Source organism: Sceloporus occidentalis, unplaced genomic scaffold (genome assembly GCF_023333645.1).
Source record: "Sceloporus occidentalis isolate IW3139 unplaced genomic scaffold, rSceOcc1.0.p SCAF_1, whole genome shotgun sequence".
NCBI lineage: Eukaryota > Metazoa > Chordata > Lepidosauria > Squamata > Phrynosomatidae > Sceloporus > Sceloporus occidentalis.
The window spans coordinates 47,708,051-47,732,730 of record NW_028316981.1 but is presented as its reverse complement, the minus strand read 5'-3'; the positions used below and the strand labels follow the sequence as shown (position 1 = coordinate 47,732,730).

The following is a 24,680-nucleotide window of genomic DNA, read 5'->3' as shown; positions in this document are numbered from 1 at the left end:
AGTTTTTCTGATTTGGGGATGGTGGTGTGCCCAGAACAGATCCCCCTTGAATCTGGAGGGATGACTGTAGAAGTGTTTTGGCTTTCTGGTTTTTTTATTATTGTTATTTTGGAACACCTGTATTTCCACTTATGTGCATAATAAGATCCCTTGGCAATGAGACCCAATTCTAAAAATAAAATTCATTTTTTTCATATATACCTTATAAATATAGCCTGAATATAATTTTATACACAGTATTATAAATAAGTTTGTGCAAGTTTGTGTAAATTGAACTATCAGAAAGCAAAGGTACTACTATCTCTGCCATCCATGAAAAAAGTTTTGGGTTTTGGATTATTTTGGATTTTGGAATTCCAGATAAGGGAGACACAAGCTGTATTGAAAAGAGGCTATTTCAATGTCTGAAAAACTGTTTGTTTTTGTCTCCTAACTTTACATGCATTGTTATCTAGGTCTGATGGGCAGCATTAGAAGTCAAATGATCTGTTCTTGAGATCATTTGCCCCTTTAGGGGAAAAAATATACCCAATGTTTAGAGAAGACTAAATTGTCCAGCCAACAAAGCAATATGGAACCTTCTATGAAGCAAATGCACCTGTCTTCTGCTATTGTGGATTCTGTACTAACAGAAGTTTATATTAAAGAAATTTGAGAGATGGAAAAGTAAATATGTATCTTTTGCAGGAAGAATAATGTTTTTGAATATGCAGCAAATCAAAGATCTGGATTTCCTACTGAACTTTTTCAGGGAGTTAATGGAAATACACTGTTTGTTAATGAGCAAAATATGGTAAGGAAACATTTCCAACAAAAGCAAATTACTGTACTGGGAGGGCAAGGGGCAGGCAGGACTGAAAATGAATCAACTTTAATACTGGCAGATATATACTTTCTTGCTTCCTTCAGCTTGCTAGTGTATCCAGACTTCATCACAATTCAGTAATGGTTGAATAAATCCTGTTCTTTCTTCACCTCTGCTTATTAGAGGAACTCAGCTGTGGGCTTTTTATAAATCAATTGGTGCTTTTAAAAGATTAATTAAGAGAGAAAGGGACTGATAATACATCGCAACAATAAATAAAGTGAGGGTTTCAGCAACAGTAACCTGCAGACTTGTCAGGAAACTATATAGTGAGACTGATTTGAGTCTAGAGGAGCTCCTTTCAATACAGGAAGAGGCTTCTTGCAGTGGAGGAAGTTTTTTCAGATCTATGTCCCACTGCACCTTTACAAGTAGCACAGTGTTCCTGAAATTTAGCAGCACACAATGTCTTTTTTTAAAAGCCACTTCCTCTTTTGGACTTTGTGTGCACCTAGCATGTTGTAACTGAAAGCACACACACAAATGCACAACTGTGGCCAATGAAAGCATGTTATGAATATTTTCATAAAATATAGAAATAATTTCCCTGCAAGATAGGACACTTTCACCATGTAATAGTCCTTTTTATACATTGTCATAGCTCCACCCTAGGGAATCTTGTGATTTGTGGTTTGATGAGAGAATTCTCTGCTCTAGTTCGTGGGAGGGCATGAGAGAGAGAGAGTTCTCCATCAGTTGCATCATACATAACCACATAATTACGTAGGCATATAATGTCTCTCAGCCTGATCCCTGTAGTTTTCCATTCCCATGTATCAGGCAGCAGCTACTACAATTAATGGGGGGAGGGGGTCTGAGAAACAACTGGCTGAAGTTTCACCCCCTCTTGTGGGTGATCGCTGTTGTGATGGACAGAAACAGGTTCCCTGTCACTATCCCCCCTTGCTGTAGAGATCACTTGCACAAGAGATGGGGGTGGGATCATCAGTCCACTGCTTCCCAATTGACAGGGGATCAGACTGATCGCTCCTAGTGACTGCTGCCCTGTAAGTGGGGATTGGGGGACTTTCACATACTCCTAACGTTGTGACATAGTAGAGGTTGCAAATATGAACCAATCACGAATGCATAACCCTAGGTGAATTCCAGCCAAGCTCTCCAGCAGAGAATTCTAAAGAACATTACTACCAAACTACAAATACTTGAATGTTTCTTTCTGTTTCTGTGTCTTAAGAATGTGTATGCTCATAATTGCAGGTCTATCCAGTTTTGGGTTTTCCTGAGAGTGCCATCAATCAAGTCTCCCGTACTGCTATTGAACAACATCAAACACAATTTGCATCCACAACTCGGATATTGAGGCAGGTGAGTGCAATTGCAGAAGATTAAAATGGATTGTTTTCAACTGTCTGGAAGAGGAAGAAGCACCTATCATACACATTCACATACTGTAAAGTTTTCATTATGAACCCATCCTGAGAATTAACAACCCAGCTACATCAGTGGAAATAATATTTGCAATGTTTATTAAGATTGACAAAGCATTTTCAGCAACTTTTAAAGTATTCCAGTTTCCCTCTCCTCCTCCCACTTTTCCCCTTCATCCTTAGCTTACTTCAGTTGCTGCAGATTGAGTCTAAAGTACAAAAGTAGTTTGCACTCAAAAAGTCCAGCATTAGGGAGAGGGAGGTCAGGCAATACCAAAGTGCAGTCTCTCCTAGCTTATGTTTTCTTCCCCATTAATACCTTTTGCCATCTTGACCATTTTCTGATATTGCTGGGCCACATGTGTCCTGTTTTTCATCTATGAAATGTTGGAGGATATGAGAGTCAAGTGGGCTTACAGATTTTGTTGGACTACAAGACCCAGCAGCACAGCCAGTGGTGCAGATGCTGTAAGCTGCTGTACAACAACTTCTAGAGCTGTGATGGCAAACCCATGGCATGTGTGCCAGTTGCTCCTCGCCAGTTGAGTGAAATATTGCTGAATACTGCAATATTTATGGTGGCAGCTCTCAGTTTGTAATATCCAAACAATGTTTCTATTATATTCTGGCAAACCAGGCATTGGCTGCAGCCTCTTTAATGCCCATTCTCCAATGAAATTTTTGAAGGGGCATTTTGAGTGAGAAATGAAGGGGCTTGTATGTGTGATTGCCTATTTAAAGGTGCTTGATATGGTACAAATAAGGAGCAAATAATTTGTAGAACATGCCACTATCCCCTGGATTTGGGGAATTAGACTATGGGACCCCTAATACTTGGAGGAGAGAACTCCTGTGCCTAGTGAGGTTCAGGAGAAGAGTTACATTAAAGGAGAATGAGAAGGAAAGGTCAAGAAGCAAGAAGAATATTTGGGGCAGGAAGATGAAAGAGAAGATGTTAACTTTCAGTGGTTTTAAAATCATACTTTGTTATTTCTTTTTCTTTTTACAGAGGCAAACAATTGAGCTGGTATTTCTTTCCAGAGTCGAATATGAGTGGAATGGGAAATCCTACTCCTATTTTGTTTATGGAAATGAACACAAAGTGTATGCTGATGATTATCCTAGAAAGTGTTGCTGTAACTTTCCTATCCCAATTCCTTAACAGTACACACTTACAGGGATGGCCTTTGGAATAGTCTGAAATAAATATAGCAATATTGGAATAGCTAGCATTTTCAGAGCAATAATTTCTGTCAACATAAATTCCAGTGACTATTTTTTTTCCATTTATTATCCAAATTATGTATTTTTCCATACTTGATTATAATTATTCTGAAATATATTTTCAAAGTTTTTCATTATCAGGAATGAAAAAATCAACTATTAATAATGGTTTATTAGGTATGCATCATGCAAAAGTGTGTGTGGGGGGGAGGCCTCTGCTATTTGGAAATTTAATATATGAGGCTTTTCAGTTGCCGAGATTATTAGATTTTGAACTTGATAATAAAAGATGGGTAAGAATAGAGAACTATTTAAATAATATGGAATTTTGATCATTGTTTGAAGGAAAATTAGGAGGAAAGTTTAATAGCATAATAGAGGTCTGCTTGGGTGGTAAAGAAGATATGGGAAAATAAACTACTTTTGTTGTGTGCCTTCAAGTTGTTTCCAACTTACGGTGGCCCTAAGGCAAACCTATCATGGAGTTATATTGGCAAGTTTCATCAGAGGGTTTGCCACTGCCTTCTTCTGAGGCTGAGAGACTCTGACTTACCCAAGGTCACACAGTGGATTTCCATGGCTGAGCTGAGATTCAAATCCTGGTCTCCAGAGTCCTAATTCATTGTTCAAACTACTACAGCACTGGCTCTCATTACATGTGCAAAATTATAAATGGCATCCAATAGTATATTTTAATAGGGAAGGAGACTGGGGAATAAGCAGCATAATTGCAAAATTAAAGGATAAAGGTTATTTAGTAACAAGGCAGCTATGTGAGAATTCAGGGAGACCTTTTAAGATTGAAATGTTGTGGGATATTGTTGTGAAACAATATTGGCTTCAGCAACCTGGGATTCACAAAAAGATGTCAGGAATAAGGGTTAATGAAGAAACTGAAGATTTGATGAGAAGAAAGTTTGCAGGGGGGAAGATTGTCCCGTTATAGAATTTTGTTGGAAAGCCAGAAAATGGATTATTATGATTATGGAGAAAATATATTAAAATGAGTAGTAAACAAATCCTAGAGTGGCAAAATGAAATTATTAAGATTAAAAATACTAATGTAAGGGAGCAACAGTTACAATTAATTAATAGATGGTATAGAACACCATAGCAGCTGCCTTATATACAGTCAGCCCTTCTTATACACTGATTTTTTATACACGGATTCAAGCATACACGGTTTGATAAATTTCAAATATCAAACCTTGATTTTCAATTTTTTATAAGGGACACCATTTTGCTATGTCATATTTAATGGGACTTGAGCATACATGGATTTTGTTATACACGGGGGATCTTGGAACCAAACCCCAGCATATAACAAGGGTCCACTGTAATAAAAGATATGCTATTGAATTGTTGGTATGGATGTTGAAGTGGGAATGGAAGTAAAGGCACACACACACACACACACGGGGTGGGAATGTTTAAAACTGCAGAGATTTGGGTGGGAAATAATTAATGAAATAAATGGAATAATAGGGAAAACTTTGGAATTGAATATAGAAAAATGTATGTTTTTAAATGTAATGAATATGGGATTAGACAATTATGAAGAGTATTTGCTGAAACCAATAGTAAGGGCAGCTCATGCAGTTATAGCCTCCAGATGGAAAGATGAACAAAAATGGAAGGTAGATAGATGGCAATATTATATTTCTGAGTGTATTATATTTGATTTTATATTAGAAAGAAGAATCGGGTATATGGCTCAATTGAAATGAAATGATTGGCTAAGGAAATGGAATACGCTAGTAGAAATGGCAAAAGAAGAGAAGGGGGACAAAATTATATAAGATACAATTAGTATGATTCCCTGCATCAAAGGAAAGAGATTTTAATAATTTATAATCCTGTTCATTAGGAGGGTGGGAGTGGGAAGGAGGGAAGGGTCATAGTAGAAGGAACATGAATACATGGATTATTGACATAATTGACTAGATAGTTATGTTAGTATTAATGGTTTTTTATTACATTTGGGGTATTCCAATTTTTATATGTATGTGTATGTATAGTATCTATATTTGTATGTTAAAATAATGACTGTCAACTATCCTACCCCTCCCAAAAGAAAAGAAATAAAGAAGGAGAAGAAGAAAGAAATTAAGTGTTGCTGTAGTATCGTGTGATTTATTGATCACTTCAACTAGGATAGACAAATTCAAAGATATAGCCACGTTAGTCTGTAGAATCAGGATGTAGAGAGAGTAACTGAAAGAAAGAAATTGCCAGCATGAGCTTTCATAGACTACAGTCAACTTCTGATTAGAATTTTGAATTGTTTCCCTGCTGCTCCCCCACTGTTGTTTTTAAAAACTGATCTTTGTTCTAAGATCCAAAACACTATGGTTCAAAACACACTGCAGAAATAATCCCGTTTGAGACCGCTTTAACTGCCCTAGATCAATGCTAGGGAATGTTGGGATTTGTAGTGTTTTTGAGACATTTAGCCTTCTCTGACAGAGAGTTTTGGTGTCACAATAAACTGCAGTTCCCAGGATTCCTTAGCACTGAGCCAGGACAGTTAAAGAGGTCTCAAAGTGGATTATTTCTGCAATGTGTTTTGGACCTTAGTGCATATTGCTTAAAGATACCACCAAAGGTTGTCTCTAGGTTTCAGGTTTTGGCTTGGAAACCCCAGGGCCTCTACATGTCACTGAGTTTTTACACAACTGTTTTGTGTCTACCCAAAACTTTAGAATTTTCTCCCCTAAATAGTTTTCTGTGTTTTTTGTGTATCTTGGGGTCCTTCATGGGCTGCCAATAACTCTGCTGAAAGAGCCACCATCAATGGCTGGACTTAGTGCTCCACTCACATTACGAAAATAATCCGGGATGAATCTGGGTTGATTCCTTGTTGTTCACACATGTCCCAAACGCACTTGATGTGCTTTTTTGGGGGAGGGAGGGCTGGCAAACCCCCCACTTAACCGAGGATATTCAATATACAATATTAATTGTATATTGTAATTAATGTAATGTGGTTTTAATTTTATGTTGTTTTAATAATTTTACCGCTTTGATCACTGCGGAAAAGCAGTATAGAAATAAATATTATTATTATTATTATTATTATTATTATTATTACCAGCCCCCTGCCCTTGAGTTCTCCTGAAAGATCCGCATCATCGGCAGTGTGAATAGTCTTCTGAATCAATTCAGATTGCTCTGTATCATTGCTTCTCGTTGAAAGGAAGGAAGGTGGCTCCATTTTAAACTGGAACAATGTCATGAGTGAATAACACAGGGGTTACAATGACTCAAAGAGATTTGTGAACCCAAAACAAATAGGGAACAACAACCTTGATATGCGTCAGCACAGCAATTCGCATCTCCTTGGGATAAAAAAAGTGTGTGAATGCCCCCTAGGAAGAGATCTCGAGTGGAGAGCTTCAAGGTCCTGTCCCAGGGGCATTACTCTCCAAAATTTTAATCAATGACTTGGATGATGGGGCAAAGGGAATCCTTATCATGTCTTCAGATGAGACAAAGCTGGGATGGGTAACTAACACATGAGAAAATAGGAAAAGAATTTAAAAAGATAAACTAGAAAATTAGGAAGAAATTAATAAAATGAAGTTCAAGAGACAAATGGAAAATTCTACATTTAGGCCACAAAAACTAAAGGTACAGATATTGGATGGGGGATACATCACTCAGCAGTACTACATGCAAAAAGGCATTTAATATTATTGTTGCTCATAAGCTGAATCAAACCCAGCAGTTTGATGATGCAGAAAAGAAGGTTTTAGGATTCTTCAATGGCCCTTGAGGCCCTTTAAAACTTATTCTCTCTTTACATGGGTGATGAAGTGTAGACGTCATATAAAGAAGCATATTGGACCTAGGACTTACTCTTTAGACCCTTACCTGGCTAGAGAAACCTGTCTGAGGTGGACTCACAAAATGGTTATCAGAAATCATCCGTGCTTAAGGTTAGTTAATAATATGGTAGTTCATATTATTATTCCTAAAGGTGACAGTAGTAAAGTTCCTGTCAAAGGAGCCAGCTGAATCAATGGCTATGAACAATAATTGTTGCTCATTTCCCCTCTTTGAGGAAGATCTTGGTGTGGATGGTTTTGCCTTAATTCCAGGAAAGAAGGAAACCAGGGCCCCGTTTCCACTGGCCTAAGTATGTTGTGCCCTAGAGCAATGCCAATAAAAGTAATGTTCTGTGGACTAGTGCCAGCCCTAGAGCAATCAACTGCTGGTCTGTTGCAAACTTCCAGGAAACTATGTAAGCACAATAGTATTACAAATATAGTACTGTTCATTGGCAGATTTGGAAAAAATTCTAGTCCACCACATCAGACTGTTTCAGAAGCACTACTTCAGACAGTTGTTTGACACTTGGACATTACTCTTTTCTTCTGATAAACAATGCATTTTATATCCTAATTTGTTCAGCCTCATTTCCTAAAAACAGCCATATTTTTTTCCATACCATGGCAGTTTAAAATAAAAAGGGTTGCTGTGATGTGGCTTGGCCACGCATATCCTGGATTTCCTCTGTGAAATGTTAGGAGGTATGCAATAATTTTGTTTAAAGAATTGATTGTATTATCCTGTGTTTGAGAGTCTTGTAAACTGTCCATACATGTGAAAAAGTGCACAAAAATATTTTAAGAGGTAGATGATTTGGAGCTCTGGAATAAGTACTTTACCAATATGCTGGCAACACTTGAGTTTATTGCTCCTTGTCCCGAACATCAAGGAAACAACCTTTAAACCTACTAGATAAGGATGTGAATGAACAGAATCACAGATCTGCCCTGTTTATCAGTTGTTTTACAGGCACAATTCAAGGTACCTCTTTATTCATAGGATAATGATGCGATCATTGCAACGTCACATAATGTCATCTGATAATCTTTGCACAATTGTGTGATAGTGCTGGGAGCATTCTGCTATGCTCCCATCACTTTTGTCCATGTGAAAGTCTCCAACCTAAGGGACTGCTTGTTTCTTTCTGAACCTGCCTGGATGTTAACAATCTTCAAGAGAGGCCCTCCTGAGGATAAACCACTTTTAACAGCTATATTGCCAAGTCCCAGAGCTGCTGCTAGGGTCTCTCATATCAGAGAGGCTTTTGTTGAAGAGCCAGGCTAAATGGGCCATACAGCTACTGGAGGAGCTAACACTTGTTAATACACCTCAGAAGGGGCATGTAAACCCCCTTTCAATGGCTTCTACCAGGAAAACGCTATGATGAGCCAACCCAAAATGAAACAAGAGGTAGTGCAAGAACATGAGACGTTCAGATTGGATGGCACTGAACGAGCTACTGAAGTACAAGAAAGAACAAGTATGAGTAGTCATGACTCAACTAGACTCAAGTCAAAAAGTTGTTCAGCTGTTGATGTGCTCAGAAGTGAAAGGAAAGGTAAATAACACATACTATAAGAACAGGGAATGTGAGAAGCAAGAATCAGGGGAAGCTAGACATAGTTAGGGTTGCCATACCTCCGGACCTCGAAACCGGGAAAAATGTAGGACAAAATTTTCAAATGTAGGACACACAAAAATGTGTCCTACATTTGAAAATGTTGTCCTACATTTTCCCTCGCCGCTTGGGCTCCGCCCCCCGCCGCGATCTCAGCGAGGCCCGGGGCCCAGGCGGGGAGGGAAAGCCTCCCTGAGTGAAGGATTCCCTCCCCGCCTGGGCCCCGGGCCTCGCCGCAATCACGGCGGGGAGCGGAGGCCAAGTGGTGAGGGAAAGCCTCCGCCTTAAGGAGGCTATCACTTGCCGCCTGGGCCCCCAGCCTAACCGCGATCGCGGCGGGGAGCGGAGGCCAAGCGGCGAGGGAAAGCCTCCGCCTTAAGGAGGCTTTCACCCGCCGCCTGGGCCCCTGGCCTAACCGCGATCGTGGCGGGAAACAGAGGCCAAGCGGCGAGGGAAAGCCTCCCTCAGCTTGCCACATCCTGCCCGGGGGCGGGGGCAATCCTGGGGGCGGGGGAAAACCAGGGCAGGACTGTGCGGACCCGCCCCAAATCAGGAAAGTCCCGCCCCCAGGCGTGATATGGCAAGCCTAGACATAGTAAAACAAGAAATGGAACATAATTGCAATACTTGGGTGAGCAAACAAAAGGGGACATGAATGGGATGTTTTGAATAAGATAATTGCACAATGTTTTCTTCAGGAAATGCAAATCTAAGAAGAAAATCTAAGTTCATTCATTGCAAACACATTCCAAGCAACCTAAAAAGTGACAGTATATATGGACATCACCTGATGGTCAATATACAAATAAAATAACTACATAATTGGATGCAGTAAATGAAGAAACAAATTCTCTCTGCAAAAACTAGACTAGGAGCAGACTGTGGCACAGACCATGAACTACGAATATCAGAAAATTAGAGTAAAACTAAAGAACACTAAACCAACTAGTGTATTAAAATACAACCTGAAGAATATCCCTATAGAATTTGAAGATAATGTGAAAAATAGATTTGCACTATTAAGTCTAACTGACCAGGAGCTAGGAGAACTCTGAAGCAAGCCAGGGAGATTTTAAGGGAGAAATGCCAAAATACATTATCCATAGAGAAAGAGAAAGCCTCAATGGATGACATTGACTCTTCAAGCTGTTAAGGACAAAGAAGAAGCAAAAATAAAAAGATACAGAACCCTGAATGCAACTGTGTGCAAAGACAAGGAATACTATCATAATAATCAATGTGGAGAAATAGATGGCAACCAAAAAGGAAAAACGAGAGACCCCTTCTGCAAGATCTGAAGATTAAAATGGCAAGAAGAGGTTTGGGCACATAGTGGGAACATCAATCCAGTATTGCCTTACTGCAGAGATCTGGATCTCCTTGGGACAAAAAAGTAAGTGTGAATGCCCCCCCCCCCCAGTCATCCCTCCATATCCACAGATTTTTTTATCCATAAATTCAACCATCCACAGCTTGAAAATATATTTTTTTAAAAATTAAAAAAGCAAAGCTTGATTTTGCCATTTTATATAAGGGACAGCATTTCACTGCACCTTTGTATATAATGGGACTTCAGCATCCATGAATTTTGGTTTCCATGGGGGGGGGGGGGGCGGAATGGTGGTTCTGGAACCAAACCCTTGGAACCAAGGGCCAAACGTACAACAGTCAGGGTTGTCCATGCCATCGTATCTCCAGTTTCTATTTATAGTTGTGAAATCTGGACTGTGAAGAAAGTAGGTAGGAAGAAAACCAACTCATTTGAAACCTGGTGCTGGAAAAGAGTTCTGCAGATACCATGGACTGCCAAAAAGCCAAATAAATGAGCCGAGACAGACCGCCTGAAAATGACAGACTACCTGTAGGCGGCTGTTTTAACTCCGGAGCAATGCCGCAGCCACCAAACCGCGTGACATCCCTCCAGAATAAAAAGAACCCAGTTCTTCCGGGTTCTTTTTTTGGTGTCTGGATTACGTTGTGAGTGCACCACTGGGGAGGCGCAATGACATGCAGATGCTGTGTGTCCCTTACATCAAGATGGTGGCGCCCATGTGGACGGGATGCCACCATTAGGCTGCTGCCATTGCACACTAGGGTTCCGGACCGTGCAGTTGCTGCGTGATCTGGAACCCTAGTATCGCTGCTGCCACACTACTTTTGGCCCATCTGTCTCGGGCCAAATGAGTCCTAGAGCAAATCAAGCCTGATGACTAAAATGTGACTACTGTCCTAAGCCCTTGGGAGGAAAGATTGTTCAGCCTGGGCTGCAAAGTACTTTTGCACTTTGAACTTGGCAGGGTGAGGTGAGGGCAAAAGGGGGAAGAAGAAAGAGAAACATGGGCCCTTCCTTTTGTATGTTATTTGTGTGTTTTATCTTTTCTTTAATTTTTTTAAAAAAACATCTTTGCATGATTTTTAAATGGGTTTATAGCAGTTTAATGTGGGTATTTTAAATTGTTTTTAATTAATTTATCTTTTGTACCGGTAAACATTTTTTGATGGATTGCTCTGGAAGCCACCTTGAGTCCTGTTCTGGGAGAAAGGTGGCATCAGGGGCATCATCAGGGGGCGTGAACTGCACCAAGTGACACCCTTGGTGTGGCACCAGTGCTCCCCAAACATCTACCCTTGGGCAGAAATGGCTTGTGGCATTCACCTATGTCCCGTTAAAATGCTGAAGAGATGGGGTGAGTGGGGTGAGGATCAGTGATATAGGGGAGCTACAACTGATGAGTAATTTTAGTAGAAAAAGACATGGTTAAAGATTGTGTATGGTGTGGTCTGGGAGAAGGTCAATGGGGTGTGATGCCAACCCAAGCCCAGAGGAGGAATGGCTTCCCGGATTAGATTTTTGCAATAAAATACCATAAAAATGGCACTAGCCAAGCGACTAAGAATGGAATTATTAAAATGACATGAAATAAGTTTGTAGGGAAAAAAAAAAGAACAGAATTGTGATTTTTGAACGGAAGGAATCTTTTTCAAAATAGAGATGAGAATTTGACTCAAACATATTAACTACTTTGAAGCTTAAACCGAGGAAGTATATATATGTGTGTGTGTTGGCTGTTGAAGTTATATTTTGTTGAAGTTACTCAATGAACTGGAACATGTTTATATATGTCATGTGAATTTGGATAAGAGAACAGTGAGTATGTTCTTCTTTTTGGCTAATTAATAAAATGTAATTAGAAATACTAAAAATGGGGATCCCAATGTTTTTTTGAAATGGCCTCACTGCTCCTCTTGTGTTGGCTTCCACCTTGCCTTTTCACCCTTTTGGATCCAAGGAGGCTTTGGGTCCTCTTTGGGAGGAGGAGGAGGGTGGTTGTTGTGTGTTAGTATCCCAGAGCCGCCGCCTCTCTCTTTCTTCCTGCTTGGCTTGGGCTACGAAACTGGGAGGAAGGGCTTTGCCCGAAGCCGGAAAATCTTGGGGGAAAGGAGGAGGAAGCCAGGCAACAAGGCAGATGATAAAAACAGAGCAAGGGTTTAAGAGGAGGAGGAGGAGACTCGGTCCGGAGCCAGCCTGTTTCCCTCTCCCCGGCCGTGATGCTGCCGGGTAAGAGGAGCCCCTCCAGCTTCTGGCTCTTTTCTCTCTCTCTCTAGGGGGGCCCTCTCTGGCTGCATCCACACTGCAGAAATCATCCACCTCGACCTTAGCAGGGACTCCCTGGCAGTGAGAGCCTTTGACAGTGGCTCTCCTTCTTTGCAGGTCTTGAAGCAGAGGCTGGATGGGCCCTTTGTCAGGGGTGCTTTGCGTGTGAGTTCCTGCATGGCAGAAGGGGGTTGGGCTGGATGGCCCTGGGGTCCCTTCCAGCCCTGGGGTCCTAGGATACCGCTTTCACCGCCATGGGGGTGGGATTTCTAGTTATTAGGCGAGGCACTTCTTGGCCTTCTCTGTCAGAGAGCTCTGGTGCCAGGACAAACTACAATCCCCAGAGCCATGGTGGGTAAACTGCATCTCTTCTACAGTATGCGAGCACTATGGTTCCGCTTGAACTGCTGAGTGTGTGTGTGTGTGTGTGTGTGTCTAAGCGTGTGTTTGAGGCAACCCCCATCTGAAAGGACCGATGGATTGAATGAATGCTTTTCTTTGACTGTGCCATCTAGGCTTCCTCCAGATTCGTGGAGTAATGCCTTGCCTCTTTCACAGAACTTTGCTGTCAGGAGGGGTCCAAACAACCATCACCTCCGATTTTTAATCTTGTCGCTTTCCCCCTCCATTTCTGCTGTCATCTTTCTGACAGGAAGGGTGTGTGGCTGTGTGTTTGTACCTTCAATTGGGATATAATCTTATAGTGACCCCATCAATTTCACAGGGTTTTCTTGGCAAGGAATATTCAGAGATGATCTGGCCAGTCCTTTCCTCTGAAATATTGCCCGCAGTCCTGGCATTTCTACATCACCAGGGTTCGATTCCCAGTTCCACTGTGAGACCTAGTAGGTGACCTTGGGCAAGTCACATACTCTCAGCCTCAGAGGAAGGCCATGGCAAACCTCCTCTGAACAATTCTTGCCAAGTAAACCCCATGATAAGTTTGCCTTATGGTGACCATAAGTTGGAAAGTAAGGCCCACAGCAACAAACTGTTGGCAGTCTCCCATCCAAGTGGCAACCAAAGCTGACCCCACTTAGCTTGAAATCTGGTTTAGGGTATTTAGGCCTGGGAGCAATCTATTATGGAGAAATGATCCAATGCTGCTTTGAAATAGTGATGGTGGGAACTTGCCACTTTAGAAGTACCAGCAACTGGTGGTTACTGTGGATTACCTCCTTCTCTTGCCATTTCTCCAGTTCCGCTCTACTCTTGCTTAGGGTCGCCCAATGAAGTAAGGGGCAGGGCTCCTTCATGGTTTTGTAGAAGAAGGCATTTCTTTTCACATGAGCAACACTTGCTGAAATTCTCTCTAGCAGTGGTTCTTAAACTATTGATCTCTAGATATTTGGGGTTTCAGAGCCTATAATCTTTGAGTATTGGCCGTACTGACTAAGACTTCTGGAGTTTGAAGTCCAAAAATCTGAAGGATTAGACTGAGCTTTAAAGTTTTAAAGATGAATGCCTTTTAATTTATCAGTTTCATATATTTCATATGGGCCTGCTTGTGGATAAGATGCACTTGTCACCAAAGTAAATTATCCTTGGATTGCTAATGTAATATATGTCAGGGATGATGGGAGTTGTAGCTCTTCACCTCTGGCTCGAACTCACCACCTTGTTACGCACCAGCGCTGACCAGTTTTGGCCAGTGGTTAAAGCTTTGCTCTAAAGCAGCAGAGTTACAGAGAATAGGCTGAAGACCTTGACAAACTCTCCAAGCCTTCTCACTCTTGCTTCCACAGAAGTCTTCCCACTTCTTCAGGATCCAGCTGGCTCTTGTATCTTCACTCAAGACACCAGACAACTCAGTAGTCTTATATAAAAGATCTACTTTATTCTACTATATACAGCTCCAAAACTATCCAATACAACAATACTCCTCTACTACTACCCACAAAATACATTGGGATTCATAGCCATTATTATAGTCATTGGATAATACCACCCACTGTTGTCTGTTTCCACCCAGTGGGCGTGTACATCCACTCTCATTGGCTCTCTTGGTTCAACCCACAATTAATGATTTCATCATCTCAGCCTTGACCACTTAACAATTCTCAGGTGTGTTCAATTATCCACTTTACATTTCTGTCCTTGGCATTTAGGACTTGCTAATTGCATTACCTTTTACACCTGTGTGGCTCTTAATTGCTTCTGCTGAGTCACCCTGACTCTCACATACAAGTTTTATTTCATTCACTGTATATCCCATGTTGCTTTTTCCTTAACAATATATGAATGTGCTAGCACAGGCAGCAGGTGTGTTGAGATGCAACCATGAACACGCAGCGATCTTTGAACATTAGCTTGTATAAGGCAGGCTGTAAATGCAGAGAAAAAACCCTGTGTGGCATTGGAAATGTTTAATTTCACACCTAAAGTGAGGCTTTAAGCACAAAATATGCAGTATGACCCTTAAAAAAAAAGATACCACACTCCTGCCTATAAAGGTATAAGAAGTGGTGGCAAGTATATTTAAAAATACAAATGTTTCTGTGCTGAAGCAAACATCAAGGATGTTTCTATTGATCTAGAGTTGTGCAGTTAAGCAGTGGCTTATTAAGAATGTCCTGTAGGATCAAAATACTGAAGGTATATTTTCTGTCTGATATGCTGCCCTTCTTCCATTCTGCAATTACTAATGACTGGCTGGCTGTAAAATCATATGCAATCAGATAGTTGTTACCGTAACTTGCACAACTTCAGCTTTTCATTACTTCATGTGCCCAAGTCTTGCATAGATTCTTTCTAAACAAACTATCCTTCAGTGTTAATAAATAAAATAATAATAATAAAAGTTTTATTTTTATACCGCCCTTCTTGCAATCAGGGCAGTGTACAACACCATAAAAAACATAATACAAAGCACACACCATATAAACATTTACAATTAAAATCACATTAAAAAGCAATTCTGGCCAGCTTGCCACTGCTGTCAGAGGGGGGAAGACTAACTGGAGCCTGTGTCCGGGAATGCTATTTTGAACAAGAAGGTCTTTAATTCCTTCTTGAACTGGGCCAGGGAGGTGGCCGAACGGAGCTCTCCGGGCAGCGAATTCCAGAGGGTCGGGGCCGAGGTGGTGAAGGTCCTCCTAGATGTGGAGGCCAGTCTTGCCCCTGGGACCCTCAATAGCTGCTGCCCGGATGTTCTGAGTGTGCGGGGCGGATTATATGGGGAGAGGCGGTCCTCTAGGTATCCTGGGCCCAAGCTATTTAGGGCTTTATAGGTTATAACCAACACCTTGTATTGTGCCCGGAAATGAATAGGCAGCCAGTGCAGATCTTTAAGCACTGGTGTTATATGACTGGCCCTGGGTATGCCAGTGACCAGTCTGGCTGCCATATTCTGCACCAGTTGTAGCTTCCGGGTTTGGTACAAGGGTTGCCCCATGTAGAGTGCGTTGCAGAAGTCCAATCGAGAGGTTACCAGAACATGTACTACCGTTTCAAGGTCCCTCTGGCCCAGGTAGGGACGCAGCTGGCGAATCAGCTGAAGCTGATAACAGGTGCTCCTGACCGTCGCATCCACCTGAGATGTAAGGTGGAGTGACGAGTCAAGGAGCACCCCCAGACTGCGTACCGAGTCCTTCACGGGAAGCGTGATCCCGTTCAGGACAGGTGGAACCACCGCCATCCCCGGGCCAGGAGAACCTATCACGAGTACCTCCGTTTTCTCTGGATTCAGACTGAGTTGGTTTTCCCTCATTCAGCCCATTACCGACTCCAGACAGGCCACGAGAGGAGAGACGCCATCCTCAGTCACTGCATCAGTCGGAGACATAGAGAAGACTATTTGGGTGTCATCAGTGTACTGATAACCCCGCGCCCCATGTCTCCGGATGATCTCTCCCAGCGGTTTCATGTAAATGTTGAAAAGCATGGGAGACAAAATGGCTCCTTGAGGGACCCCAGATATAAGGGCCCTCTTATCGGAGCACACGTCTCCCAGCTGCACCATCTGGAACCTCCCAGAGAGGTAGGACCGGAACCACTGGAGCGCAGTGCCCCCGATTCCCACCTCTGCCAGGCGCTCCAGAAGGATACCATGGTCTATCGTATCAAAAGCCGCTGAGATGTCCAAGAGCACCAACAGGGACATGCTTCCCCTGTCGATGCCCAGACGGAGATCATCGACCAAGGCGACCATGGCCGTCTCAACCCCATAACCCGCCCGAAAGCCGGTTTGAAATGGGTCCAGATAATCCGTTTCTTCCAAGATCGATTGAAGCTGGATTGCAACCGCCCTCTCGATCACCTTCCCCAAAAATGGCAATAGCGAAACTGGCCGATAATTATTATGCATCAGGGGGTCGAGGGAGGGCTTTTTTAACAGCGGTTTTACAATGGCCAATTTTAAGCTGGATGGAAATTGCCCGTCCCTCAGAGATGTATTTATAATCCGGTGTAACAATGAAGTTACCACCGGTCCCCCCTGAGCCGCTAGCCATGAGGGACAGGGATCGAGGGAGCAGGTTGTCTTCCGAACGCTTCTAAGGATCTTGTCCACATCATTGGTACTAACCAACTCAAAGTGATCCAGTTTAATGGAGTCCACGGAGGCTCTGGATACCTCTACCCTAGGTTCTGCCCTAATGCCGGCATTAAGACCTTCGCTTATCCGAGAGATTTTATCCGCGAAGAAGTTGTTAAATTGGTCACAGCAGGCCTTAGAAGGTTCAAGGATCTGGTTCGGGGCAGGAGGGAGCTGAGTTAGCTCCCTGACTACCCTGAACAACTCTGCTGGACGCGACTCCGCGGACGTGACACGAGCACCATAGAACGAGTTCTTAGCTGCTCGTATCGCCTCTCCGTAGTCCTCCAAAAGGCGGTCTAGGAGACCCTTGTCGGCTAAGCGTAGGTGTCTCCGCCAGCGATGCTCTAGCTGTCGCAGAACCTGCTTCCTCGCCCGGAGATCTTCCGTATACCAGGGCTTACGTTTGGAAGCAGGCCTGAGAGGGCGCTTGGGAGCGATCCTGTGTATAGCCCTAGAGAGACCGGTATCCCAGATACCAGTCAGGGCATCAACAGAGTCGCCGTCATCTCCAACCATGTGCCCCTCTAAGGCTTCTTGGAACCTTTTGGGTTCCATCAGCCTTCGAGGGTAGACCATCCTAATTGGTCCACCACCCCCGGGGGGAATCTGGGTAGGAGCCTTGATTTTTGCCTCCACGAGGAAATGATCCGTCCATGACAGGGGGGAAATATTAGTTATTTCCGCCCACGGATTTTCCGCATCCGTACAAAAGACCAAATCCAGTGTATTACCCACAAAATGCGTTGGACCCGAGATCAGCTGGGACAGGCCCATGGCCGCCATGGTATCCATGAATTCCCGAGCCGCACCGGATGGAACATAGTTGGCCGCGAAGGGGATGTTGAAATCACCCAGGACAAGTAGCCTGGGTGTTTCCAGCATCAGCTCCGAGACCAACTGTGTCAGCTCGTTAAGGGAGTCTGTTAGCGCACGGGGTGGCCGATAGACCAACAAAATCCCTAGACTGTCCCTAGCCCTCAGGGTCAAGTAAATACACTCGATAAAGGAAGTTTGACGGATGTGGTTCCTGGTGAGAGACAAGGTGTTCTTATGTACCAAGGCAACACACACACCCCGCCCACCTAACCTGGACTGGTCCTTCACCGAAAACCCAGCAGGGAGGGCCTGCGCCCACACAGCATCCCCCTCAGGCCCAAGCCAGGTTTCGGTAATGCAAGCCAGGTCACAATTGCTATCCTCCAACAGATCGTGGATAATGTGGGTCTTGTTGTTGATAGATATGCAGCGTTTCTTGATATGCAGCATTTTATCATTAATAACTGTTTGCTGGACTTTGGTTGCGTATGATTTACAGCTAGGGATGCCATATCCCGCCTGGGGGCGGGTCCGCATGGTCCCGCCCCGGTTTGGCCCCACCCCAGGACACCCCCCCATGTGACGGACGCCAGGCAGGGAAAGGAGCCTCGCATGAGTGAGGCCCCTTCCCTGCTTGGCCTCCTCCACTGAGGGAGGCGGCCTGGCTCTGCTCCCTCTTTCCCGGCCTCTGTAAAGGCCAAGCCTCCACAGAGGCCGGGAAAGGGAGGGGGCCACCCGCGATCGCGGCGATCGTAGGCGCTCTCGTCCCTCTTTCCAGGCCTCTGTGAAGGCCAAGCCTCCACAGAGGCCGGGAAAGGGAGGGGGCCGCCCGCGATCGCAGCGATCGCGGGCGCTCTCCTCCTTCTTTCCCGGCCTCTGTGAAGGCCAAGCCTCCACAGAGGCCGGGAAAGGGAGGGGGGCCGCCCGCGATCGCGGCGATTGCGGGCGCTCTCCTCCTTCTTTCCCGGCCTCTGTGAAGGCCAAGCCTCCACAGAGGCCAGGAAAGGGAGCGGATTCCTCTTCCGCTTGGGCTCCGTGAACGGAGCCCAAGCGGAGAAGGAATCCTCGCTGAGCGGAGGGATTCTTTTCCCCTTGGGCTCCATTGGCAAAAACAGTCCAAGGGGAAAAGAATGCCTCCCTGGGGGTGGATTCCTTCTCCGCTTGGGCTCCGTGAACGGAGCCCAAGCACAGAAGGAATCCTCCCCTCAGCGAGGCTCTTTTTCAAATGTAGGACCCCAAAAACATAGGTCCTACATTTGAAAATTTTGTCCTACATTTGTCCCCGTTTGGAGGCCCTGACTAATGGCAACCCTGTTTACAGCCTACCAGTTTTTAATAATTGTTTGCTGGATTTCTGTATAAGTTGGGTCGTTCATCAGTCTTACAATAACTACTTGATCGTACAGCTGGAGTTTGTTTGTTCTGGAGTTTGTATAAATCTTGGTCTGTTATGTTCAACATTTTATATTGTTATATATTTCATTTATTCTCTTGCCAAATATATAATGTGACTTTTGGCTATGTTGTATACTATTTTTCATAATGTATGTTTTGTATGATACTCTATTTAACTCTTCATATATATTTCACTTCTCTTCTTCTATCCTATCCATCCATCACACATACTTATTTCAGCAGATGCAAAAGTGCCAGTTCTGTATATTCTATTCCTTCTTTATTTTTCTCCTGATTAAAATATTTTGTTTTGTGCTATTAAGCAAAATGAATAGGGCATGGTGACTGCAATGTGTGCTTTCTCATTTATTGTTCACAGAAAAGAGAAAAGCAAAAGATCTGTTTAGCATGTTGCTCCTTGCTCCACAGAGAAAATACACAACTGCCTTTCTCATGGTGTCTTCTTCCTTTACAGAGGGAGGACATTCCTATTCTTCACCTAATGTTATTCCTGTTTCTGAAGGTGAACCACACACAACACAGAGAAACTGGAAGTAAGATGAATAGTGTTCCTTCAAATGTGCTAATCAAAGGCCGTTCTTATTTTGCAGTTGTCTGGGATTGAAATCATGATTTATATCATTTCTTTGAAGGGCTATGTTTTACCTATTTAAATCACTAGTAATGAATATTCTGTTTGTTCCCCATTTTACAATAAACTTCGTCTTGTTTAGTGTAACTGTGATACATATTCAGATATGTAGGTTTCATTTAGAAAGAAGGTATGCATTGGGCAAATATTTTGAATTGTTTTCAGATTGATTTTCAGTTAATCAAAAATGCACTTCCTGGCATTTCTATCCAGATTATAGTTCCTTGTTCATATCTCCTCCTTTCTCCAAATTCTCAATTCACTGATTTTTTTTCTATTTTTGCCCTTCAAGAAGGCAAAGTGAATGGACAGAGTGAGAGCAAGAAAGCACATGTACTTCATATTCACCACCAACAGAATAAGACTGTTCAGATTATTTCCTATCTCGGTAAACTTCTGTTAATAAATTACTAGAATATAATTAATATAATTAAAAAGGTAAAAAAAAAATCCTTGACATGAATGTCTAGTTGTAACCAACTGTAAGGAGTGGTGCTCATCTCCTTACTAAGTCGAAGAGCCAGCGTTGTCCGAAGATGACTCTGGTGGTCATGTAGTCAGCATGACTGAGTTGTATAATTATTATTCATGATATCTTTGACCTAAGCTCTCTTTTGCTGTTTTAAGAAATTTTTGGAATTTAGTTTAAATGGAAGAAAACTTTAAATAAAAAGCCTCTTTTTATAATAATAATAATAATAATAATAATAATAATAATAATAATAGAATTTATCAGCATTGTCATTCTCACAAACTATTGATGGTATACTTTTCACCTCTAGGGAAGGTAAGTGAGCCTGACATGAGGTGAAACTTGAAAGATAGTGTTAATACTGAAACAAGGAGGGCACTGCCCCCCCAAACATGACCTTCATCCATATGTTCCTCATTTAATTTGATGTGAAGGATAAGAAGATGTGACTTGAATTATTTGCTGCAGCATACTAGGCACTGCAATGCGCCTCTGTAAGCCTTGCAGGTTGGCTAGGAGAAGGGTAAATTATGTGCTTAGCACACATTTGTATTGTGTCTGCTTCTCCTGATTTTCCAGGAGTGTGCCATTTTCCAAGGTGTGTGTGTGTGTGTGTGTGTGTGTGTGTGTGTGAGAGAGAGAGAGAGAGAGAGAGAGAGAGATAATGAACTAGAATCATAGAATCATAGAGTTGGAAGAGACCCCTAGAAGGGCCATCCAGTCCAACCCCCTGCCATGCAGGAACTCTCAATCAAAACATCCCTGACAGATGGCCATCCAGCCTCTACTTAAAGACCTCCAAAGAAGGAGACTCCACTACACTCCGAGGGAGTTTGTTCCACTGTCGAACAGCCCTTACTGTCTGGAACTTCCTCCTAATCTTGAGGTGGAATCTCTTTTCCTGCAGCTTGCATCCATTGCTCTGGGTCCTGTGTTCTGGTGCAGCAGAAAACAAGCTTGCTCCCTCCTTGATATGACATCCCTTCAAATATTTAAACAGGGCTATCATATCACCTCTTAACCTTCTTTTCTCCAAGCTAAACATCCCCTCGTTGTCCTCGTAGGACATGGTTTCCAGACCACCATTTTAGTCGCCCTCCTTTGGACATGCTCCAGTTTCTCAATGTCCTTTTTGAATTGTGGTGCCCAGAACTGGACACAATATTCCAGGTGGGGCCTGACCAGAGCAGAATATAGTGGCACTATTACTTCCCTTGATCTAGACACTATACTGTGTGTGTGTGTGTGTGTATACATATACATATATACACACATATACATATATATATGCACACACACAAACTATGGAGCAGCTGAAAGTGTAATGCTGCATGTATATGCTTACACACACATCTTTGTGTGTGTGTGTGTGTATATATATATATACACACACATACACACACATATACATATACATATACATATACACACAAACTGTGGAGCAGCCGAAAGTGTAATGCTGCATGTATATGCTTACACACACATCTTTGTGTGTGTGCGTGTGTGTGTGTGTATATACACACATACATATACATATATACACACATATACATATACATCTCCCCCCCCCCCCCCAACACAAAAGGTTTCTGCTTTTTCTCGTTCAGTGGAAAAATCGCTCCCCAGCCCCGGCGGTTGTCCTGAAAGGGGAAAGGGCCAACGGAAGGAGATGGGGGAAATTCCAGCGCAGCATCATGGGAAATTTGTAACCCGGTGGTCTTCAGGAGAACCAGTGGATTGGATGTACACACCAGCCAAAGCAGCAGAGGTTTCGCACTGGCCATCAATACGGATCCCGTGAATCCACTAATTTTGCGGACTCGCAAAACGGAGGAGCCGGCTGCCTTCAGTTCGGAACCCCGCCGTGAATACGCATTGGCCAAAGCGTATTCACGTTATATCGCATTGGTCAATACGTATTCTGAGCTCACAGGTGTGAAACACCAATGCGATATAACACAAATACACATCGACCAATGCGAACTGACCCTACTTCTGTGCCCTGTGTGGTAAGGTCCCATGATTAGGCATCATACATGGTTCATCTCATACATTTGTTACCTATTCACTTTAGATTTAGGGTTTCCTATAGTAATATTTGGCACAGTAGAGAGATTATGATGATTTCCTTTTGTTGCTTGTTTGAAATGCTTTGGCATTGGTGTTGTAGGGGAACAGTGGGTTAGAAAATTTCATATGAAGAAATACAGTATTCACTTGGCATTTTCATCTTACCTGTTGCATTCACTAATGTATGGCTTCAAGCAGTGGTTTACTGTGTCACTCCTGCTTATTTTCCTTCCCAACTCTAATCTCTTCTGCAGTGTCACCAACATTTCAGAATATGTGGCTAAAGAAGCTTTTGCTAAATACATGGAAAGCAAGTGCTGCTATAGCAAAGATCCAGCCAGAGAGATGGTGATTTGTGATTTAAAATCATTCAACACATACAGAGTAAGTGACATCATCATAGCTCCTCAGTGTTATCACATGGGAGTAGACTGATATATATATGTGTGTGTGTGTGTGTGTGTGTCTGTGTGTTGTATGTTATTATTATGGTACAGCTGCTTCACATGTGATAGTTTTTTTGTTGGGTTTTTTTTTTTTTTTTTGGTGGGGGGGGATATCATTTCTACAGTATTGGCTTTCAGTGCTGACTTTTTAACATCTTGCTACCTGAAGTGGTTTTAGCCCTATTCTGGTGAAGGGGGAAGTCCTACATCAGGAATAGCATCTGAAAGCCTCCAGCCCTTACATATACATATACATACATATCTATACCTATATATCAGTTTTTGCCCAGAAGCCATACAGAAAGCCCCCTTAACACATGAAAACATCCCCATCACCAACACTGAACCCCCATCACCCCAAATCGCAAAACTTTTCTTCTGAGTCTGCTTCAAAATGGCAACATATCTACCTTTGCCATTTTGAGAGAGGCTCAGAAAATTGAGGAATGTGGGCATTCTCTCTCTCTCTCTCTCTCTCTCTCTCTGTGTTTCTGTAGTTTATGAGCAGTTGGGGGAAAGCTAACCCCCTGCCATTGTGCAGTTTCCTATCCTTGCCCTACCTACATAGATTTCTGTTTGCATAGCTCTCCTTCGGAATGAATCTGAATGTGGTGATGGTTACCCTTCATGGCAGTGGGGCAGTGGAGTATGCCAGACCATTGTACTTAGGAAGCACAGCAGTGCTGTCAGGAGCAATCCCTTCGCATTGGCTAAATTCTTTCTTAGCATCAGTCACTGGCCTTTTAATAATGAATATAAGTTGTATCTATGAATTAACTGTTTGCCATTTATTTCTCAGTAGTTTACATTTACATTTTTCATAGATTGGTAGGGATATAGTCAGCCCTCCATATCCACGTTTTTTTTAATCCATGGATTCAAGCATCCACAGCTTGAAATATTTAAAAAATATATACATTTCAAAAAGTGAACATTGATTTTACCATTTTATTATGCCATTATATTTAATGGGACTTGAACATCCATGGATTTTGGTATCCACACTGGGTCCTGGAACCAAACCTCAGCATATACCAAGGGTCCAATGTATCGTATATATTGTAATTTACAACATCAGTATAAAAGCAATTTTTAATGTCTATAGTTAATATACCTGTATACATCTGCATGCACATGTATGTACACACACAAATACATTTTCATATTATAGCACATGATTTTCTTTTAATTCCTAGCTTTATGACAATAACCTTTTGGTGATTCTAGCAGAAGTATTGAAGATGACAGTTCACTTCATATAAACAGTTTGAAATACCCCCAGTCTCTTTTTCTGCATTGTTCTATGTTCTAATGTTTCAAAATGTTTCCCCAGTATCGTTTGGAGACTTTCAGTGAATTAAGGTCTTGCAAATGGAAGTCTGAACCTTATAAAGGTAAGTTCTGTTATGCTACTTATGAATTTGTGTTCTTCTTTAACATGATATCCAATTGAACATGATAAGCAATAATTATTTATCTGTCATTCTGTAATAATCAACCCACAACAGGAACAACACTGGAATTTCATAGGTTATGTGCTATACCATTCCATTCCATAGGTCATCTGTGGGGCCACGTTTAATCTGTGGCCTGCACTTTTTGCATTCCTGTCTTATGGTCACATTACTGTCATCCAAATTTTAATTGCCTGGTAGCAACAGCAAGTCTGAAATCTACAAAGTTTTAGTTGGGAAAGAGTGGTATTTTGCACCAGCTGATTCTAATGCAGCTGTGCATGACTACCTACAGCCTGCAAAGTAAACAACAACTG

At 42.5% G+C, this 24,680-nt stretch overlaps 2 protein-coding genes across 6 annotated transcripts in view; both read left to right on the top strand.

Annotated features, from left to right (window-relative positions):
* The window catches only part of LOC149321363 (protein SSUH2 homolog), a 39,717-nt gene extending 34,160 nt beyond the window's left edge, over positions 1 to 5,557 (top strand). For all 3 annotated transcript variants that reach the window (XM_089520300.1, XM_089520290.1, XM_089520311.1), the window contains exons 11-13: positions 688 to 793; positions 2,084 to 2,191; positions 3,263 to 5,557. In XM_089520300.1, coding sequence (XP_089376426.1) covers positions 688 to 793; positions 2,084 to 2,191; positions 3,263 to 3,415 — 367 coding nt within the window. In that variant the 3' untranslated portion in view covers positions 3,416 to 5,557. The remainder of the gene's footprint in view (positions 1 to 687; positions 794 to 2,083; positions 2,192 to 3,262) is intronic.
* A 6,874-nt stretch (positions 5,558 to 12,431) lies between these two features.
* Positions 12,432 to 24,680, top strand: part of LOC149321362 (protein SSUH2 homolog) — a 38,176-nt gene continuing 25,927 nt past the window's right edge. For 2 of the 3 annotated variants that reach the window (XM_089496929.1, XM_089497056.1), the window contains exons 1-4: positions 12,432 to 12,485; positions 19,745 to 19,823; positions 22,718 to 22,847; positions 24,243 to 24,303. In XM_089496929.1, coding sequence (XP_089353055.1) covers positions 12,476 to 12,485; positions 19,745 to 19,823; positions 22,718 to 22,847; positions 24,243 to 24,303 — 280 coding nt within the window. In that variant the 5' untranslated portion in view covers positions 12,432 to 12,475. Of the gene's footprint in view, positions 12,486 to 14,354; positions 14,586 to 19,744; positions 19,824 to 22,717; positions 22,848 to 24,242; positions 24,304 to 24,680 lie in introns of those variants that run through there. The other variant, XM_089496991.1, reaches the window with a different exon arrangement.